Source organism: Scophthalmus maximus, chromosome 15 (genome assembly GCF_022379125.1).
Source record: "Scophthalmus maximus strain ysfricsl-2021 chromosome 15, ASM2237912v1, whole genome shotgun sequence".
NCBI lineage: Eukaryota > Metazoa > Chordata > Actinopteri > Pleuronectiformes > Scophthalmidae > Scophthalmus > Scophthalmus maximus.
Genome location: NC_061529.1, coordinates 17,412,062 through 17,431,427, shown reverse-complemented (window position 1 = coordinate 17,431,427; position 19,366 = coordinate 17,412,062). Strand labels below are relative to the sequence as shown.

The window sequence follows — 19,366 nt, the reverse complement described above, 5'->3', positions numbered from 1 at the left end:
CAATTCAAATAAGCTGACTACATACACAGAATTAATTGTGAAACCATAGATAGTGATAGTATGTAGTGTGAAACACGCTATGTTAGCTGGCTATAGTTTACGGTACAGTACAACACATTAAGAAAAAGTGCTGCAAATACACTGCAACAAAACAGAAGTGTTTCCAGAGGACACTTAAAAGGGATGCACACGTCTGGACACGCTTGTTGTTGCCACAGATTTGGACTCAGCGCTATTAAGGTTCTCTTTCCGTCAGTGGTGTTGAACGAATGAGATACAATTAAGTGTTTTTGATTACTGTAAAGATTGCAATCGGACGATTCAGACGTGTGCATCACTTTTAAGTGTCCTCTCGAAACACTTCTGTTTCGTTGCGGCTATTTGCAGCGATTTATCTTAATGTGTTGTGTTTCTTAAGTTGCAGTGCTGTGAGCTCTCAGGGCCACTGTAATAGTTACTTTCAGAACTGTCACCAAGTAACGTTCAAGGACAAAAACAAACTCCAAATTGTGTATGGTTAAACAAAGATAAATCAAAAGATGTTGCACTTTGACAGCATTATTAATAATAAAAAAAAATATACCGACCCTTTCTGTAAAGAAAGAACGGGCAGGAGAAGACAATGTAACATGGTAACTTCGTGTCTTTTTCAGATCAAAATGAATTGTCCTTTCTGTGGCGTCCGATTGGATAACTCGCCAAAATGTTGCAGTTCCTGTGGGCGAGATATAGGCTTTATAAACGAGGAAGCTTCTACAGTATCTAGGACAGCAGGTGAAGACCATGGGTCATCTCAAATTGTGTCAACATTATCTTACTGAACTGCCTGTATGGGTTATTATTTTCTGTACCGCATTGTAATGTGAGATGTTTTTAGCTGTGAACTACTTTTAATCAGTCTCTCTCTCTTAGTGACTGATGCAGGTTCCATCCCAGCAAAGTCAGCTGTGCATCAGTTCATGAGATACAGAGAACTAAAAGAAAAGATGAGGAAGAAATTTTCAAAACCCCAAAAGAAATCAATGAAAACAGTCAAGGTAAGTTGATATTGAAGTTTGATACTGTTGAGTTGCATTGTCTGACACAATAGTCTTATCTTCTGCCTCTGATTTCTCATCTAGATTTCTGTTGGGATCATGGTCAAGGCCAAACATGGCTTGAAGCCCATAAGAGGGAAAACTCTACCTCTAGATGTTGGACCTCAGTGGTCATCAGAGCAACTTTTGGCAGCTGCCTCGAAAAGACTAAAAGATTTTGACCAAGACATGGAGGATAGAGAATATGTCCTGCTCTATCCTGATGGCTCGCAGACAACACATATCCCTGGGACTGAGACACCCTTCACAATTGAAAAGTACAAAAAGGCCATTGGAAAAGCTTATCAACGGATCACAATGTACATCTGCACCCTTGAGGACTTGTCAAAGAGTAAATATTGAAAGACAGTAAATATATATGTAAAACAAATCAGATTATTTGGGGATTAGTGGTTTGAGTTTGTGGGATTCCAGCTACAGTTAAATTGCTTAGCATGTTATTAGGGCATGTATTTTGAAATGGAGAGTAATCACAAAATATTTTGTAAGGTGACGGAGATGACTCGGAGGATGAGGAGGATGATGTTGTTGTTAGGGTGCCACCCAATATGGCACCTCTTTCTGACACAGTGGTAAGTTCATCTCAGGGATTCATTTTTTTCAAGATGTCATTGCTGTACAGTACAGGTACAGTAAAATGTTCTGCATGACAGTTCCAAATTGTGTATGGTTAAAACAAGAACAAAGCAAAATATGTTGCAGTTTGACAGCATGAATAATCATTTAAAATTTATTTGGACCCTTTCTGTAAAGAAAGAAGGGGCAGGAGAAGACAATGTAACATGGTAACTTCACGTCTTTTTTCAGATCAAAAAATATTGTCCTTTCTGTGGCGTCGGATTGGATAACTCGCCAAAAAGTTGCAGTTCCTGTGGGCGAGATATCGGCTTTATAAACGAGGAAGCTTCTACAGTATCTAGGACTGCAGGTGAAGACCATGGGTCATCTAAAATCGTGCCCAAAACTAACATTATCTTACTGAACTGACTGTATGGGTTATTATTTTCTGTACCGCATTGTAATGTGAGATGTTTTTAGCTGTGAACTACTTTTAATCAGTCTCTCTCTCTTAGTGACTGATGCAGGTTCCATCCCAGCAAAGTCAGCTGTGCATCAGTTCATGAGATACAGAGAACTAAAAGAAAAGAAGAAATTTTCAAAACCCCAAAAGAATTCAATAAAATCAGTCAAGGTAAGTTAATATTGATGTTTGATACTGTTACCTTGCATTGTCTGACACAATTGTCTTATATTCGGCCTCTGATTTCTCATCTAGATTTCTGTTGGGATCATGGTCAAGGCCAAGCATGGCTTGAAGCCCATAAGAGGGAAAACTCTACCTCTAGATGTTGGACCTCAGTGGTCATCAGAGCAACTTTTGGCAGCTGCCTCGAAAAGACTAAAATATTTTGACCAAGACATGGAGGATAGAGAATATGTCCTGCTCTATCCTGATGGTTCGCAGACAACACATATCCCTGGGACTGAGACACCCTTTACAATTGAAAAGTACAAAAAGGCCATTGGAAAAGCTTATCAACGGATCACATTGTACATCTGCCCCCTTGAGGACTTGTCAAAGAGTAAGTATTGAAAGACAGCAGACATACATGTAAGACAAACCAGATTCTTTTAGTGATTAGTGGTTTGAGTTTGTTGTATTCCAACTACAGTTAAGTTGCTTAGCGTGGTACTTGGGCATATATTTTGAAATGGAGAGTGATCATAAAATCTTTCGTAAGGTGACGGAGATGACAGAAATGAGGAGGAAGAGGATGAAGAGGAGGATGAGGTTGTTGTTAGAGTGCCACCCAATATGGCACCTCTTTCTGACACTGTGGTAAGTACAGCTCAGGGATTCATTTTTTCAAGATGTCTGTGCTGTACAGTACAGTTACGGTAAAATGCACTGGACAAATATTCCAAATTGTGTATAGTTAGAACAAAAACAAAGCAAAAGAAGATTCAGTTTGACCACATGAATAATATTTTTTTAATTTTTTACCGACCCTTTCTGTAGAGATAACGGGCAGCAGAAGACGATGTAACATGGTAACTTCACGTCTTTTTCAGATCAAAATGTATTGTCCTTTCTGTGGCGTCCGATTGGATAACTCGCCAAAAAGTTGCAGTTCCTGTGGGCGAGATATAGGCTTTATAAACGAGGAAGCTTCTACAGTATCTAGGACAGCAGGTGAAGACCATGGGTCATCTCAAATTGTGCCAACACTATCTTACTGAACTGCCTGTATGGGTTTTTTATTTACTGTACCACATTGTAATGTGGGATGATTTTAGCTGTGAACTACTTTTAATCAGCTTCTCTCTCTTCGTGACTGATGCAGGTTCCATCCCAGCAAAGTCAGCTGTGCATCAGTTCATGAGATACAGAGAACTAAAAGAAAAGAAGAGGAAGACATTTTCAAAACCCCAAAAGAAATCAATGAAATCAGTCAAGGTAATTTAATATTGAAGTTTGATACTGTTAAGTTGCATTGTCTGACACAATAGTCTTATCTTCTGCCTCTGATTTCTCATCTAGATTTCTGTTGGGATCATGGTCAAGGCCAAGCATGGCTTGAAGCCCATAAGAGGGAAAACTGTACCTCTAGATGTTGGACCTCAGTGGTCATCAGAGCAACTTTTGGCAGCTGCCTCGAAAAGACTAAAAGATTTTGACCAAGACATGGAGGATAGAGAATATGTCCTGCTCTATCCTGATGGCTCGCAGACAACACATATCCCTGGGACTGAGACACCCTTTACAATTGAAAAGTACAAAAAGGCCATTGGAAAAGCTTATCAACGGATCACATTGTACATCTGCACCCTTGAGGACTTGTCAAAGAGTAAGTATTGAAAGAAAGCAGACATACATGTAAAACAAATCAGATTGAGGCGATGACAGAGATGAGGGGGAGGATGAGGTTGTTGTTAAGGTGCCACCCAATATGTCACCTCTTTCTGACACAGTGGTAGGTACATCTCAGGGATTCACTTGTGCAAGATATCTGTGCTCTACAGTACAGCTACAGTAAAAAGTTCTGGACAACAGTTATGAGAATAAGCATATACAGTGGTTAGATTCAGTGTTAAGGTTATGAATAAGTTAGGTATATGTTGACACTTGGCAGCTATGGACAGGTCCTGAGGGCAGTGCAGTACACCAGAGTGTAGTCAGTGGTAAGTCAAATCTCTGCTGGCACATTGTTTTGGTCCCTGTTCCAGCTTTATGAATATCAGTATGTTTCAGAAAGCATTTGATGTACTGTACAACACAATAGCAATTTCTACTTCTTAATTACTTGTATTTTAAGGTCAACCACAACATCTTATCGTAAAGCTCACTATTTGCGCTGTTCGACATGTAAGCTTGCGCAGATTCTTGAAGTTTTATGGCACAGCAACATAGTCGTTAACACCGCCTTCAGCTGGACAGGAGTCCTGGTGCTAGAAAGAGGAGATAACAACTTAATTTTGATTTTGCGGCAGGTAATTAAATCATGACTTAAAAAGAATAGTGAAGTAGTAGTGAAGTAGTAGCAGGGTGTTGTTTTCTCTTCTTTATTCGTAAAGGGTGTTTGTCTAATTTTCAAAGAAATAATGATCAGACTCCGACCTCAAGGTGGTAAATTATTATTCATTAATCAAGAATAAATGAATGGATGTAAATGCAGGCATTTTCTAATCCAAACAATCTAACCTATTACAATTATCCGAATTATCAGACGTGTAGTTTGGCCTACAATGACAGCTATATGGCATTTGGTAGGTGTTGCAACAGATGTCAGCAATACACAATTATATATATATGCAGAAGCACAGATAGTGGTTGTATAATTTTTATAAATACAATGAATCAGTAGAATATATTTTTTTGTTTGTTTGTTTTTTTTTTAGGATATTGATTTTGAATAATACATACTCCGGTACAGTAGGTGGCGGTATGCAATTTACAGTTGGTATTCCAATCCGCCAACAAAGAAAAAAAGAGAAGAAGAAGTTTGGTTAGCGTACCGCCATGTCGAGGAGACGCTGTGTTTTCAAGTGCGAAAGAAAGTTCTCTCTGTACACACTTCCCAAGGACGACGAGTTGAAGAGTCAGTGGTTAAAATTTATTTTCAACACTGTACCTCAAAAATACAACCCCAAACTCCCCGTGTGTTCCCGTCATTTCACAGAGGACTGCTTCCTGAACCGGTCACAGTTCGCGGCTGGCTTTTCTCAACGTTTGGTCCTGAGAGAAGGATCTGTTCCCACTTTGTCTGGACAACCCGGACATTCCGGAGACACGGGATCACCACCTGTGAGTATGCTTTATTAGCTGTGGATTTGGTATGTGTGACACACGCAAGATAGCTGCTATAGGTTGATGGTCGGTTGATGCTAAGCGTTAGCTGTAGCTCAATTGTAGGCCTCGGCCAACTCTCTAGCTAACGTAACTGTGAAACGTTTGGCAATCAACTGCAGGTCCACTTTTCCCCAATACCATGAAGGAAATAAGGCGATCGTTTACCGATCTTAACACACCTACAAGTGCTCTGTACTTGGAGCAAAATTGCCCAAGTCACGAATCAAAACAGTCTGAGTCAATGAAACGAGTCGCGTTTCACACCACTGCACGTAACGTCAGGTGTGTGCTTCCGCTGTGGTTACCAGGGAGTTAGCAACGTATTTCTCTAACAGCGTTACCTGTCGTTTTTTCTTCGCAGCCGACATTTTTTTTTACGTCGGCGGTTTCCACAAGTGCACCTTATTACTTTACTTCGCACTCTGAAACGTCCTCGCCGAGTCTCGGTTAGAGACTACTGGCTTCTGTTCTTCCTCTGTCGATGTCAGACTCGGCCTCAAACTAGTGCGGTGTGGAAAATCGCAGTAGTTAAGCTATGTCTGTGTTTTTAGCTGCTCCGTGACAGGCCTGTTCCTGACATCCCGTTTACACTTAATGGGCGTGACAGTTCCTACACAAGCGGAAAGCGGTTGACCAATCACAACAGACTGGGCCAGGTGGCCAATCAGAGCAGACTGTTTTTTGTGCGTGTGGAGGGGGCTTAAAGAGACTTGGTTGAAACAGGCGTCTCGGACAGACGCTGCAACACTAGACAGCATGAGGAACGTGATAAGAGTATGAGAACCAGATTTAAAGTATGAGTTTTATATGTCTCTTAACTGGAGCAAGCTGCAGCCATTGAGTAGCGCATGCCGCGTCACGAGGAAAAGAAAACTAGTTCAAACAAAACATGGTAAAGCTTTATCTTCCCCTCTTAAATATTTCCTTGTACCCATCGTCTTTGTATTCGCTGGACTATTGACGTGTAAAATTGTTTCATATCTTCGAAAAAGTATATCAGAAAACACGAGCGAATGACTTTACTTACCGCGTGAGCTTGTTGCCCCATTGACACTGCAGCAGCGTCCTTGTTTTTAACTAGCTACTTGCATGCAAAACCCATGACCCTCCGAGGTGGGTGGGTGTTGGGAAGCGCGGCGTCTGCAGCATAATTAAAACATGGCGGACTCTGAGGGATTTAGACTTAAACGGTTAGAGGTACGACGCGCACATGGAACCGCCGTGTTCGAGCGCGGCAACTGTCAGGCAGCAGGCTAATTGATTCGCTTATTTGGCTACGTGACCCTTATTTATCTTGGGCTAGCTTCCGGTCGAGATGGGCACATCCAAGCTAATGTTAGCTAGTTAGCCTAAAACCCCGTAGCGTTTCTGCTATTCAGCGCTGATGCATGCCGCTGCGCGAGGCTCCATTTCACAGCCGGGCAATTTGATGATGGCTTACTGAACATATTCGGCACAGTATGACACTTGTCTTTTGGATCATTGGAGCATGTATTCATCCAGTGCTGCAACTTTATATAGCAGCTGATAGCTGGAGCCCCACATCCTCTCGCCTGCATCGCGGAGGGCTGCAGCTGAACAATACAAGTCGAGATTGTATTGAAGTTGTGTGTTGTCACACGAGTCACTTAAATGCTCTGTTAACTCAAATTCACCTGCAACTTTTATCATATCTGAGTTGATTGTTTGGTTTGTGAGTTCGTTTCAAATGACAAATGTGCCAGAGTATATCATCAATTTGTAAATGGAGTTTGGTGGCATGCCCCCTCCATTCAACTGTACAGACAGCGTGAGGCCTGTAGCTCCTTTAATTGATAAAAGCCATACATTGATCACAACAAGGCTTGCATGCCTTGTTCCCTAAAAAGTTGACTTGAATGATGTTACATTCAGTCAAAGTATGAGTTGTTCTTTTTATGTTTAGCCAAGCATCAAAATATATGCTTGAATGTACAAACACCTCCATTCCAAACTTGTGGGGGGTTTTTTCACCTCACCCCGGACAGTTGACCTTGGAGATTGTTGTGATGGGTGTAATCAATCTGTAACTCGTGTTATTAGTTCAAGGTGAGGGGGAAAGCTGCCTTTTCTAGCCAATTGTGTTGAAAATGGACATGTTTCTGCAGGCAGATTGTGTACATCAGCAATGTACAACAGTCAAGTCTATTGTGGATCTACAAGCAGCAATGAACATTTTGTTTTTGATAGAAATCCCTTGAAAAAGATCGACAGATTGTGATGAAACAAAGTTTGGTAATCATGTGTAGAAGGGGACTAAAGAAAGCTGGCACAAGTCTGTCCCTTGAAATGCCCTTTTTTATTTTATTTTATTTTTATCTCTCTCTTCCCTACAGCATGAGGAGCGCCTGTCCAGAGCGTTTGATGAAGTGATGGGGCTGGGAAACTTTGCTGAAACCTCCAGGAGCTCTGCCACCTCTTCCAAAAGTGGAGACCAGGATGAAACAAAAGGAGCAGATGAAACGTCAGGACAAGAGGAACAGCTACCGGTTGAAGAAGAGGATAGCAATGGCAGTAGACAAGAAGAAAAGATGGATGAGGTCGGAGAGTCATCCCCTCCTCGCATTCCCTCCCCTCCCCCCGAACGAAACTCCCCGTTTACCGCGAGAACCAATGAAGGAGGCGGAGGCGGAGGCGGAGGTGGAGGTGGAAGTGGAGGAGCAGCGTTTGATGATGCCCTGGATGGCCTTCCTATGTATGGGCCAGAAGAAGATGATGAAGATTGGCACTTTGCCCTTCCAATGGGCACCCTGGAGGATGTCGATGTGGATAAGGCAAACAGACAAAGACGGCAAACAGAAGAGAGGAACAACTCAGGTCGTGTCGATCCCTTTGCTCGTGAGCCCAGAGGTGGGGTGGAGGAGCGAGTAAGGGAAGAGAGCACTGAGTCTGCCAACACCTCCCACTCCTCCCAGGACCACACACCTGACAACAGCAGAGGTAAGACTGCCTGGATGGATCCCCAATGCCATAATACTAGTGTCTATCCACTGTGTTGTGGCTCAGTCTCTTAATAGGACCTGATCTAAGACAATATGTCCTATGTGGCTGCGAGGGGAAACTGGTAAAGTCTGACCAAATGTCATCAGGGTTATTCGGGATTGGCTGTTTCAAAAAATATTGAAGCTGGTTTCAAACATGCATGGGTTTCCGAGCAATTTACTTATTCATGACATTTTCCAGAGGGGCTCTATGTGATAACACAAATGTCTGAAAGTGTTGCGTTGGGCATTTTTCTGGAATTTTCTTGAGTCCCTAGTAAAATTAACAAGCGAGTCCATGTGAGAATATAGCAGGAAAATCTGTCCCAGAAATCTTCTGTTGTGAACACGTCTGAACTGAACTCCTCATATGTGAAAGAAAAATTATTATAAATGTCCAGACCCAACTTTCCAGACAATTTCTGGAGTTGATGTCTGAAAACGGCTGGAGAGTGACATCTGAAAATAAATCTTTCTATTTTCTTTCATCATTTATGTTACTAGTAGTTTTTGTGACATGTTCAAGGGCAATTTTTCACAGAAGACTGTAAGCAACAGTTCTTTGAGCACAGTCAGTATATCTGGGAATTGAAAAACGTGCAAACCCAGTGTAATGCTATAACTGTTTTTTCAAAGGAGATTAGTGTAAAATGCTTTGAAAAAGAATCCCCTGTAATTGTATGTAATGCAATTGTTTACATGGAGTTCATCGTTTATTGTTTCTGGGGATTTACACTCTTGGTTTAAGTGAACGTTTTTCATTTGAACATTTTTTTTCCTCCTCTCCTGTCAGATGGAGGTGTCCTGAACCAGGGTGAGGAGACAGAAGACAGCCAGCAGGGAGAGGTGGGGATTTGGAGAGATTGTCCAAAAGGCGATTTTAAAATAATTTTTTGAATATTCAGTCATCCCTCCTTTATATTTTTATTGTTTCAGAGGTCAGAAGCAGCTCCCATGGAGGACAGTAATCCCCCGATGTCTCCTAGTATCAATATTAAAGATGAGCCCATTGATGAGGGCTATGATGCTGCTTTACTTCCTCAGAGCTCGATCAGGCAGATAAAAGAGGAGCTGGAGCATCAGGAGGTAGGTGTGGGGAAAGGATGTTATCCGCATGCTTCTGCTGACTCATTGTTTTGTTTTATTCAATATTAAATAATACAATTAAGGCAGTAAATAGACTATTTAGAATGAAGGTGTCAATAGCACATACTATGTGCAGATTGTTATTGAAAAAGGCACATTAAATCAGTTATTTTAATTTTTTGAACATGACTTGAAACATTACAGTATAGAGAGGCGCTAGAGACATAATGACCCGCGTTAAAAAAATAATCATATTTGGTATGTTAAATCATTGCAGGAAGAGCTGAGAATCAGCTCTGTTTACTCTGTTGGAGGAGCAAACACCTTTGTGTCTCCTGCTGGTGAGTAGTTTTTTCTCTCTCTGTGACATGTATTTCTCTCTTTTAATACTACAGCTTTTGTTTTGCAGTGGTCATATTGTGATACTGGAATATAACACCTGTGATGGAATTTTACTACACACTGGGCCTCATTCTTATCTTAAATTTCTAATCCTAATTCCTAAATGGGTTTGTATCGTGAGTTCGTACGAACAGGCCACATTGGATTCATCAAACACTTTTATCTTCAGTGTGTGAAGGACGTGCCTATGCGCGATGAATGTCAACTGTGCGTGTTTGAGCGAGATCTGAGATCCTGCTTCAAAGATGCATGAAATAAACTTAAGGAGTTAAGTGACGGCCTAAAGCAGAGCTGTTAATACTGTGTAATAGGGGTGGGCAATATAACCTCAAAATTATATCACTAAAGTTCCAGGAAAATTGAGTCATCCTTCTTTTCCAACTACCTAGCTATTGTACAATATTATCACAAATAAAATTGACTTCAAATTTGAAGTACAAATGTAAACAAGCAGCAATCCAAACAAAATTTGAATGTAAATACTCACTGCAGTGGGGGCAGATGAGCAGGCTAACAAACTCGCACTCGGACACCGCAACACATCAACACTGTGCATTGTTCCAAATCAATGTCTTGCTTCCCTAAATGTTTGTCCAGATTCGAGGTGCTTTCTAAAAAAAAAGTAAGGCAGACTTTTGACTGTTCATCGCGGTCCATACTTCACTCTGGCTCGGATGTTAAGCGCCCTTACCTTGATGATAAACCTCTTGGTGATTAGTCAGTGCCTTGCAGACATGTAGGCTTTGTTTGCTGCCGCTGCCTGGGCTGACGCTCTGCTCTCGTTCCCAGACATCTTTGGGCTTGTGTCGTTGTTGAGCGCATACGTCATCGCGTCACTATATAATTAATATCAAGAATTTGCGATATCACACTTTTTTTACCATGTCAAAATTTATACCCGTATTATAGTTATCTTTACCACGGCATATGTGTGCATATGTTGCTTGTTGTATGTACCCTCCTGTCTCATCTGCAGGTTGACTAGAGATGTCATGAGCTAATTTGAGTGAATTTTAGGTAAATTATCTGAAAATAGTTTGCATGGCGATAATCAACAACTCCATTCTCGGCTTGCCCAACACGCATGCCAACTGCCAAAGATGTGCGCTCCCCCTGGCCATTGCACAATGTTGAACAGGTACATGAATAATTGTAGAATTACATTAATATTTAAATTGCAGAAACATACAGAATACTGTTAACATAATGAGGTAAAATTTTATTGAATTGAATTCATGTATAATTGCTTCAAAGTGATGAAAAAAGCAATCCATAAGTGCACAACTCAGCAGACTAATGAATGTGACTCCTACAACAGGTCTGGACCACTCGTAAATTATGTTCCTACTTTAAAGAAAACTCGAGATACAAGAAAATTGGTGAATGCGTGAAGTTCTAAATCTCTCGTGGACACGATGTAAAAACAAATCTGTTTGTACAAGCGGTTCTTGTATGAGGACCATTGTTCTTATTATTCTAAGATGTTTTTCTCTGTAACTCTGACCCGACCGATGACCCTTGAGACCAGTGTGCACCCGATGAAACACTTTTGTGCCGATATTTTACACTTCCAGTCTTATACTCCCCTTTCCTCTCACACTGATAACAGTATGAGAGTGTACTCAGACGAAGTCCTATTCATCTGACATTGTAGACTCTGTCTTGCCTCGAAAACAGCAGTAGATAGTAATAGGCATGTTTGTTATAGTGATGTGATCAAAAATGCGCAAAACATATGTAATAAGATATATAATGTCTTTTCTTTACCAACCTTTTTCCTCTTACTCAAGTGCCAGCGGCAATCCCACCCCCCACTCCAGCAGCCATTTTCATCCCAGGTAGAGGAACTGTCCTACAAGCTATGGCTTCTCTTCCTGTCAGGCCTCCACTTCCAATCCCCGGTTCACTACCAGCTCTGGCAACAGTTCCCCAACGTCCACCTCAGCCCCCTGTTCCTGGTAGCGTCCACTGCAGTGGCTGCTCTAAGGTACATTTGTAACTCTGTGCTGCTCTTTGCAAAACATGACACATTTATTATATTAAAGAAAACTCATTATTAATGTAAAAAGTTGAAATTTTAATTAATCAAAGCACTGATGGGGAAAATTACAAATGATCTATTGATCCGCTGTATGCATGAGATGAATACTAAAGTCACTTGGACTTTGGACAATGATAAAGCTCTTTTCTATTTTTTTTGTCTTTTATTTCTTGTCATGTTTTATGGTTTTGTAAATTGTTCTAGGTTCTGCTGAAAGGCCAAACAGCATTCCAAAGAAAAGGTTCGACGCAGCTCTTCTGCTCCACAGTCTGTCTGACTGGACATCTGCCTCCAGCCACCAAGAACAGATTGTGTTTCCAGTGCAACAGGTACATACAGATGTTTCTCATTCATTTTGACCTGATTGTTGCGGCAGTACGAGACAGTTTTGCTGGGACGGCAGAAGGGGGGCCTAGAAATAATTTATCCAGGAGTAGCTGCAGTGCACACGAGGGGGCACGTGAGCAGTCCAGACGGGGAATCAGAGAAACAATATGAAACACTTTGGGAATGAGTCACAGTATACTTACACATTAAAATAATCTTAATTTCATAGTGGACATTGTGTTATGACCATAGAAAAAGGAAGGATTATTTATATATAGATTCGGGGTGATTGCCCTGGAGCACTATCCAATGAGGGGGCACCAAATGATTAAGACAATGAGACCAGAGCTGCCCCGCAAATTAAGCAAGGCCCCGCCTCCCCCCTCATGTCCAAGTGAGTTAGTCAATATTGTGAGAGGATGAAGCGTAACTGTCCTTAATGAGAAGAGGGGGAAACAGTCTCCACAATAGTGAACTGTGGGAACAGCAGTCAGGTCAAAGTGTTTTCGCTGCTCTCCAAGTCTGATGTCAGCAAATAACAATAGTTTAACGTTGATGTGCTCGTTTGCAGTGCATCTCAGTTGAGTTGGCTAATCATTCTCTCCCGTTTTTTGCATCGAGCACCAGAGCAGCCTTTTTGAGTAAAGTGTGTTTGTGTGTCAGAGAATAAAGAGCTCATCCTGAGTCGTGTGTGTGTGTGTGTGTGTGTGTGTGTGTGTGTGTGTGTGTGTGTGTGTGTGTGTGTGTGTGTGTGTGTGTGTGTGTGTGTGTGTGTGTGTGTGTGTGTGTGTGTGTGTGTGTGTGTGTGTGTGTGTGTGTGTGTGTGTGTGTGTGTGTGTGTGTGTGTGTGTGTGTGTGTGTGTGAAGGCGTCACAATTTCAAGCAGCAACCAGTGAGGACCAGTCCAGATAATTCATAGCTGTGATGGCACTCCTTATTGGTGCAAATTTTAAAAATGGACTAATGCAAGATGGAAAGCTATTGATTGAGATTGACTAGTGATCAAACATTGAATTAAAAGTGTTGATTAGCAGGGCATACTGCAGGGTAATATGGATGCACATCTCTCAGTAAATAATGATCATCAAGTATTCAGACAAGCCATAGTATAAATAGTATTTGACATTTGAAATGTATTTAAGGAAATCTTGAGGAGCCAGTTTGAATGGGCCTGATCGAGCTGATAACATTTATAATGAATAAAGATTATCGATAATTTAAAGTTGCCATACTTAAATTTCTCAGGAGAGGAGATGGTCAGTTAATATTGTTTGTTTATACCTCATTATTTTCCTCATTATTTTCTATATAGAGTCAGGTAGGGGGCCCCTCAGCCGAGGGGCTTGTCATATTTTCTGTAATAGATATTTTATTTACTGGAAGTGATGCAAACAAGTACAAAAAAAGAAAGTATTGCAATTTTTTGCGATTCAGGTGCATATATATATATATATATATATATATTTGGGTGCATGACATGTTGCATTGGGATGTGAGTGGCATTCAGATTTGAGCATCAGTGTAACCACTTGTTTTGGTTGGGTCTTAATTTTTCTGTATGTGCTGGAAGCCTGTAATATAGCTATATGTTCTTGTAAATCTTTGGTGTTCATACCATAGTAAATGTCACTTTTTTACATGTTAAGTCAGAGGAGAGAGGTGGGGCACTTAAAAAGTAGTCACCCTGGGGTACCCTAGAGTGTTAATCTGGGCCTGCCGTAGACGGTATAAAATAAGTGGACAGACGTGGCTTTCGGGTCTGAAAAGTGAATGCCAATGCAGAACTGCCCTAAACCTGCATTCTTTCTAGTGTCAGCAGAGGGTTACTCCACTGGCTATAGAAACAAGTCCGGTGTACAACTGAGAAAATGAGCCTACATCTCACGTGATTTATTATCTCAGTAAACAGAGTTCAATTCAATTATCTGTCCTCACTGATGCCGCTCTGCGTCACTCTGCATCAGTCTTTACTCGCTCGACTCTCATGGTAATCAGCTGCGTTTTTAAGGAAAATTAATATTTGAAACGGTAGAACTAACCGTCGTGAAATTCCCGTGAATACCGTGTTTCATCACTAGTGTCACATATACTGCATTATCTAGCATTAGTGTATTGCCGCAATCAACTCACCATCAAAACTTAGCAGGGGTCCTGGTCCTTGGCGTGAACCCTCCCCCCGTGTTTGCTTCAGACGTAGCTCCCTGTTCTTTACTTGGGTCATTGGAACGGTTCTGTAACAAGAATATGAAATTTTTATGGTTAAATGCTATACAGTATTTAGGGCCAGATTAACATTGTGGCGCTATTTAATTAAACATCTAATTACTCATTAATACATACAAACACATCAAATTAGTGTGTGTTTGTGTGATCTGTACCGGGTCTTGCCTTATGTCGGGCAAAGTTCCTTCATCGCCCGTCTCCATGTGCAGTTCTTTTTCCACTGGCCAATGATGCAAATGAAAAAAAACACCTCCAGCCAGGCGTGGGGCGGTGGGGGAGAAACGCACTCCACCTATAGTGAAGAGTTTCGTGGCCAAAAAAGCGGTAAGATACCAACAATTGTTACTTCTATTTCTGCTTCTGTATTTCAATCAATTTCTTTTTTTGGAGATGATAATATTCATTGTGGACTTCACTGATTTACTCTTTCTCTATCTTTACAGGCGACTGGTATAACTTCTGTCGGACTCCGCCCAGGCGCTCGGTACTCGGGACTCGCAAAAGCAGAGAAACAGCAGTTCGAGGCTGAGTTGTCCACTTTAAAGGCTAAGGTGACGGCCTTGGAAGAGGAGATTCAGAGTATGAAACAGGAAGACCAGAGACAGGAGGAGGACAACCAGAGACAGATAGATGAGCTTCAGAGAATGAAACAGGAAGATCAGAGACAGGAGGAGGACAACCAGAGACAGATAGATGAGCTTCAGAGAATGAAACAGGAAGATCAGAGACAGGAGGAGGACAACCAGAGACAGATAGATGAGCTTCAGAGATTGAAACAGGAAGATCAGAGACGGGAGGAGGACAACCAGAGACAGATAGATGCGCTTCAGAGATTGAAACAGGAAGATCAGAGACAGGAGGAGGACAACCAGAGACAGATAGATGAGCTTCGGAGATTGAAACAGGAAGATCAGAGACAGGAGGAGATTGAGAGCCAGAAAAGGGCAGTTCATAGACTGAAACAGGAACACATGAGAAGGAAGGAGGACAACCAGAGACTGAAAGAGGTGATTCATAGACTGAAACAGGAACAAGAGACGGAAGGAGGACAACCAGAGACTGAAAGAGGTGATTCACATACTGAAACAGGACCACAAGAGATGGAAGGAGGACCAGAGACGGAAGAAGGAGATTCAGAGATAGTACAAGATGAATCAGAGTCTGCGGTCGGCCCTGGATGCGCTGGCAACGCTGCAAGAGTTCCCTCTAAGCACGCCCGAGAGACCACAGTTAACCCCCCCAACGCATCTCATCACCCTCAGCACCAGCAGCTTTTGACTTCTGTTCACCATCAGCTCCCCCTCTAATTTTTCCATTTTCCCTGACAGCACCCGGACCTGGAAATATGTGGGGTGGGAGCGGAGGAGCATGCATCACTCTGCCAAATGAGTCAAGGCCGCGTGGATCGCTACAGGTGTTTCCTGTTTAAATTTGTTGCTGTTTAAAAAGAAAAGTACCAGGCGTGGTGCACCGCAACAAACTGGGATGGATCGATGGGGAAGTAGCAGCTCCCTCAAAATCTGGATGAGTTCGCCATGAGCACCAGAGATTTCCCAGTATGGGAATACGAAATGCAAAGATGGTGGTCGATTGGATAGATGAGGTGCTGCGAACACCCCGTCAGTTTGTTCTGGGACTCATTCGTTAGGTTATTTCACCTACAAACCTTCTGAATTGTGTACAGTCTAATTGTAAATGCATTTTCATTTCATAATAAACACTTTTTCTGTGAAGTGCCTTCTTGACTTTAACTTCATTGCTGCAATAATAAAAGTAGGCTACAGCGGTGCTTGCGCGCCGTTTCTGTCACATGCATAAATGCATATCACTCTCAAATAAGTGGTAGTAATCGTAATTATAATAAGAACAATAATCTTTTTAATATTGCCATTTTCAACATTAAAACTGATAGCCTTGAGTAACAATTATATCCAACCAGGATTTGTTTATGACATAGTTATCCTCCGCTTATAAATGTCCTTAATGACTCTGGCTAGTGGCATGAAATATTCAAAAAATTCCAAAATGTACCCCAGGGCTCTTTCATTGTTTGAATTGTTCAAGGGGCTGATGACGTCTTTCACTGGCATATTATAAATTAGCCACATGCAGCTGTATCGCTGACTCTGAAACAGACAGAGTAGATGCTTCAATTAAGACTAATAGCGTTAACGCTAGCTAAAGCTAGCTCGAACAAAGGGAAAGTCTTGTGAGTTTCATTCACCTGAAACATAGCAAAACACATCTCATATTTGGGCTAATGTTTTCAGTTAATTGCTATACTGTTTGATGTTAATGTGAAACTTGACTCATTTGTTATATCTGGCCACTGAATGATTCTCCTATTGATGTTTAAGAAGAATATATGATACGCTCACACACTGGACCGTAATAATAGTTTCTTACTGATTTCTCACACCATGTCCAGGTAATGAACCAGGCAGTACTGTTCCCTTGAAACGTTTAAGCCTGATTGCATGTTAAAATCTGTGAGTTGAAACTGCCAATTTGTTTGCTCCAACCTCCGATTCAGCCATCATCCTGTTTTTTTCTCTCCAGCAATTGTGTTTATTCCTTGTGCCCTTCTCTTTGCAGGGAGATCCTTCAGCCCCGGGACATGATCACCATTCCAGTAGATGATAACGCCTACATGCACTTCTGTGGCCAGTTCTGTCTGTCAGTCTTTAGACACAAGAAGAAAAGTGGTGAGAAGATTCCTGACAAATTGGTTGAAAAGCGGCTAGAGAAGAAGCCAGAGAAGCCGCCAGAGAAACCGGTGGAGCAACAGTCTGAAAAACCCTTCTGCAGCGTCTGCAAAGTCACCAAAAAGGTAGGACATACCTGTTGCTTTGACAGTAAGGAAAGATTTGTTCAATAAGCCTGATAAGCCAAGCCAGGTTGTCTGCGCCTGTGCTCTTCTTTTTCTTGTCCCTTATGTTCGACTGGGGCCATCCACAGCAGATTGAGCATGAGGTCACCCATCAAGGTCGTCTACACAGACTCTGTAGTGATGCTTGTTTTCTAACATGGCGCAAGATCCGTCATTTAGCAATGAACTGCTGTGAAGGCTGTGGACTTTACTGCAATAGCAGTGCAGGCTCCTGTCAGACTCTCACCATTGATAGATCCAAGCTCAACTTCTGCAGTCCTACTTGCGTTGGCACCTACAAACAGGTACCATTTTGTCGAGTTTCTTTTGAAATAAGGATGTTTCACTCTTTATGACAATGTGATGTAGATTCAGCACTAACAATTAATAATACACAAATTTTGCCTTCATTGGCTTGAAAAGACATTGACTCCAAATTTCAGCTTCAGTAACCAGAAATTACATTTTATATATATATATATATATATATATAAGTATATATAATATCAAATGGAATCGATTGTGTGCCTGGATGCCTTGATTTTACACATTTTCTAGATGTACTCATACATTTCTAACTGTGTTTTTGTACAGACATGCAAAAAGACTGTCAACTGTGCGTACTGCCACAAGATGGCGATAGTGTCCTCAACCATCATGGAACGAGACCAAAGGGGCAAAGTTCAACTTTACTGTTCATCTGTTTGTATGGAACAGAGCCGTCCACCCCGACATACTCTCAGTGGTAGGGCACGCACGCACGCACACACACACACTAACATGCCAGGTTTGGTGGGACATGCAGTCTTTAAATGTAGTATCCAGAAAAAAAGTCAGATTCACTACAGCATTTATCACACGTTTGATTCTTTTTCAATCCGCTTAGAGCATGTTCGCATAATAGAAATATTTTACTGTATTTTTAAATACTACTTTTTTATGTTTATTATGCAAATCCTTTCCTTAAGGTACTCCATTCCCATGCTCCCTGTGCAAGGTGTCAGCTGTTCCTCAGTATCATCTGGCCATGGTGGACGGCACCATTCGTAACTTCTGCTCCTATGACTGTGTCTCCATATTCAGGGTAAAGGCGCCAGTACCAAAGGATGTGTTGGTTTGAACCTTGTCTTTGTTTAAATTTGACATTGCTGTCATTTTTACTCCATATCTTTATAGAAATCCGGGCACCCCTCTCAGCTGGAGCTGACCAATGGCATCTCCTCTCTCAGGGACCCCTCCATCAGAGATGCCCCCAAAACAGGGCCCTCTGCTGGAGCCAGCTCAGTCCCTCCCATCCCTCAGGACTACCCATCCTCAGTCCCCTACCCAGGCCATCATCCCAGTCATACCTCAGTGCCCCCACTAGTGCCTCCCTACCCATCCACATCCTCCCCCTCTGTTCCAGGGCAGGCCCATGCCAGAGGGCCCCTAAAACCGACAGAAGGTGGAAACAGAGACGCCTCCAAACTAACCTGCCATCAGTGCAGCCAACAGTTCAACACCAAGCCGCTGCTATTCAGTCACCAAGTAAGGAGTACAGGTCACAAGTTTGTGTGTATGCAGTCGCTCAATATATACACATAATTTACACTCATCGTCTAACCATAAAGATGATAAAAGTAATGTTGGTTTTTTTTCTCGCAGGGTCATATTTCTATGTTCTGCAGTACGACGTGCTGTGAATACTATAAAACCCAGAAAAATATCATTTTGCCATGCGAGTGCTGTAAACAGGAAAAGGTCCCCTTTGACATCATCAGCTGCAACCTACAGGACCTGGTTTTCTGCAGTGAAAGTGAGTTGACACCGCTTTTCCCCTTTTTCTTCCTCCCCTGATTTATCCAGGCCTTTCATTGAACCGGTAGACCAGAATTACGGCTGAAAAATGTTTTGGTTGAAGTATAAAATTATAGTTGCAGAATGTCTGATATATGCTAGTTTACTTGGACCAATCGCAGTCTTGATAAATAC

At 41.8% G+C, this 19,366-nt stretch overlaps 2 protein-coding genes and 1 long non-coding RNA gene across 13 annotated transcripts in view; 2 read left to right on the top strand and 1 right to left on the bottom strand.

Moving 5' to 3' along the window:
* Positions 1–19,366, top strand: part of si:ch211-266o15.1 (zinc finger MYM-type protein 4) — a 32,298-nt gene that overhangs the window by 247 nt on the left and 12,685 nt on the right. For 6 of the 11 annotated variants that reach the window (XM_035610770.2, XM_035610771.2, XM_035610767.2 and 3 more), the window contains exons 2-25: positions 654–774; positions 913–1,037; positions 1,122–1,428; positions 1,587–1,669; positions 1,905–2,025; positions 2,171–2,289; positions 2,374–2,680; positions 2,840–2,937; positions 3,171–3,291; positions 3,443–3,555; positions 3,640–3,946; positions 5,279–5,403; positions 7,803–8,406; positions 9,241–9,293; positions 9,384–9,533; positions 9,811–9,874; positions 11,726–11,922; positions 12,181–12,305; positions 17,122–17,356; positions 17,485–17,700; positions 17,990–18,140; positions 18,364–18,479; positions 18,572–18,922; positions 19,040–19,190. In XM_035610770.2, coding sequence (XP_035466663.2) covers positions 660–774; positions 913–1,037; positions 1,122–1,428; positions 1,587–1,669; positions 1,905–2,025; positions 2,171–2,289; positions 2,374–2,680; positions 2,840–2,937; positions 3,171–3,291; positions 3,443–3,555; positions 3,640–3,946; positions 5,279–5,403; positions 7,803–8,406; positions 9,241–9,293; positions 9,384–9,533; positions 9,811–9,874; positions 11,726–11,922; positions 12,181–12,305; positions 17,122–17,356; positions 17,485–17,700; positions 17,990–18,140; positions 18,364–18,479; positions 18,572–18,922; positions 19,040–19,190 — 4,354 coding nt within the window. In that variant the 5' untranslated portion in view covers positions 654–659. Of the gene's footprint in view, positions 1–653; positions 775–912; positions 1,038–1,121; positions 1,429–1,586; positions 1,670–1,904; positions 2,026–2,170; positions 2,290–2,373; positions 2,681–2,839; positions 2,938–3,170; positions 3,292–3,442; positions 3,556–3,639; positions 3,947–5,278; positions 5,404–6,162; positions 6,341–6,591; positions 6,646–7,802; positions 8,407–9,240; positions 9,294–9,383; positions 9,534–9,810; positions 9,875–11,725; positions 11,923–12,180; positions 12,306–17,121; positions 17,357–17,484; positions 17,701–17,989; positions 18,141–18,363; positions 18,480–18,571; positions 18,923–19,039; positions 19,191–19,366 lie in introns of those variants that run through there. The other 5 variants (XM_035610769.2, XM_035610768.2, XM_047327338.1 and 2 more) reach the window with 5 other exon arrangements.
* Positions 5,191–6,042, bottom strand: LOC124849349. The gene is made up of 2 exons (XR_007029789.1): positions 5,790–6,042; positions 5,191–5,401 (listed from the first exon to the last, which is right to left on the bottom strand). It is a non-coding gene; the product is annotated as an uncharacterized LOC124849349 (long non-coding RNA).
* Positions 14,753–16,264, top strand: LOC118286383 (putative golgin subfamily A member 6-like protein 3). Its single transcript, XM_035610806.2, has one exon. The coding sequence runs from the start codon at positions 15,108–15,110 to the stop codon at positions 15,831–15,833; it is 726 nt and encodes a 241-aa protein (XP_035466699.1). The 5' UTR covers positions 14,753–15,107; the 3' UTR covers positions 15,834–16,264.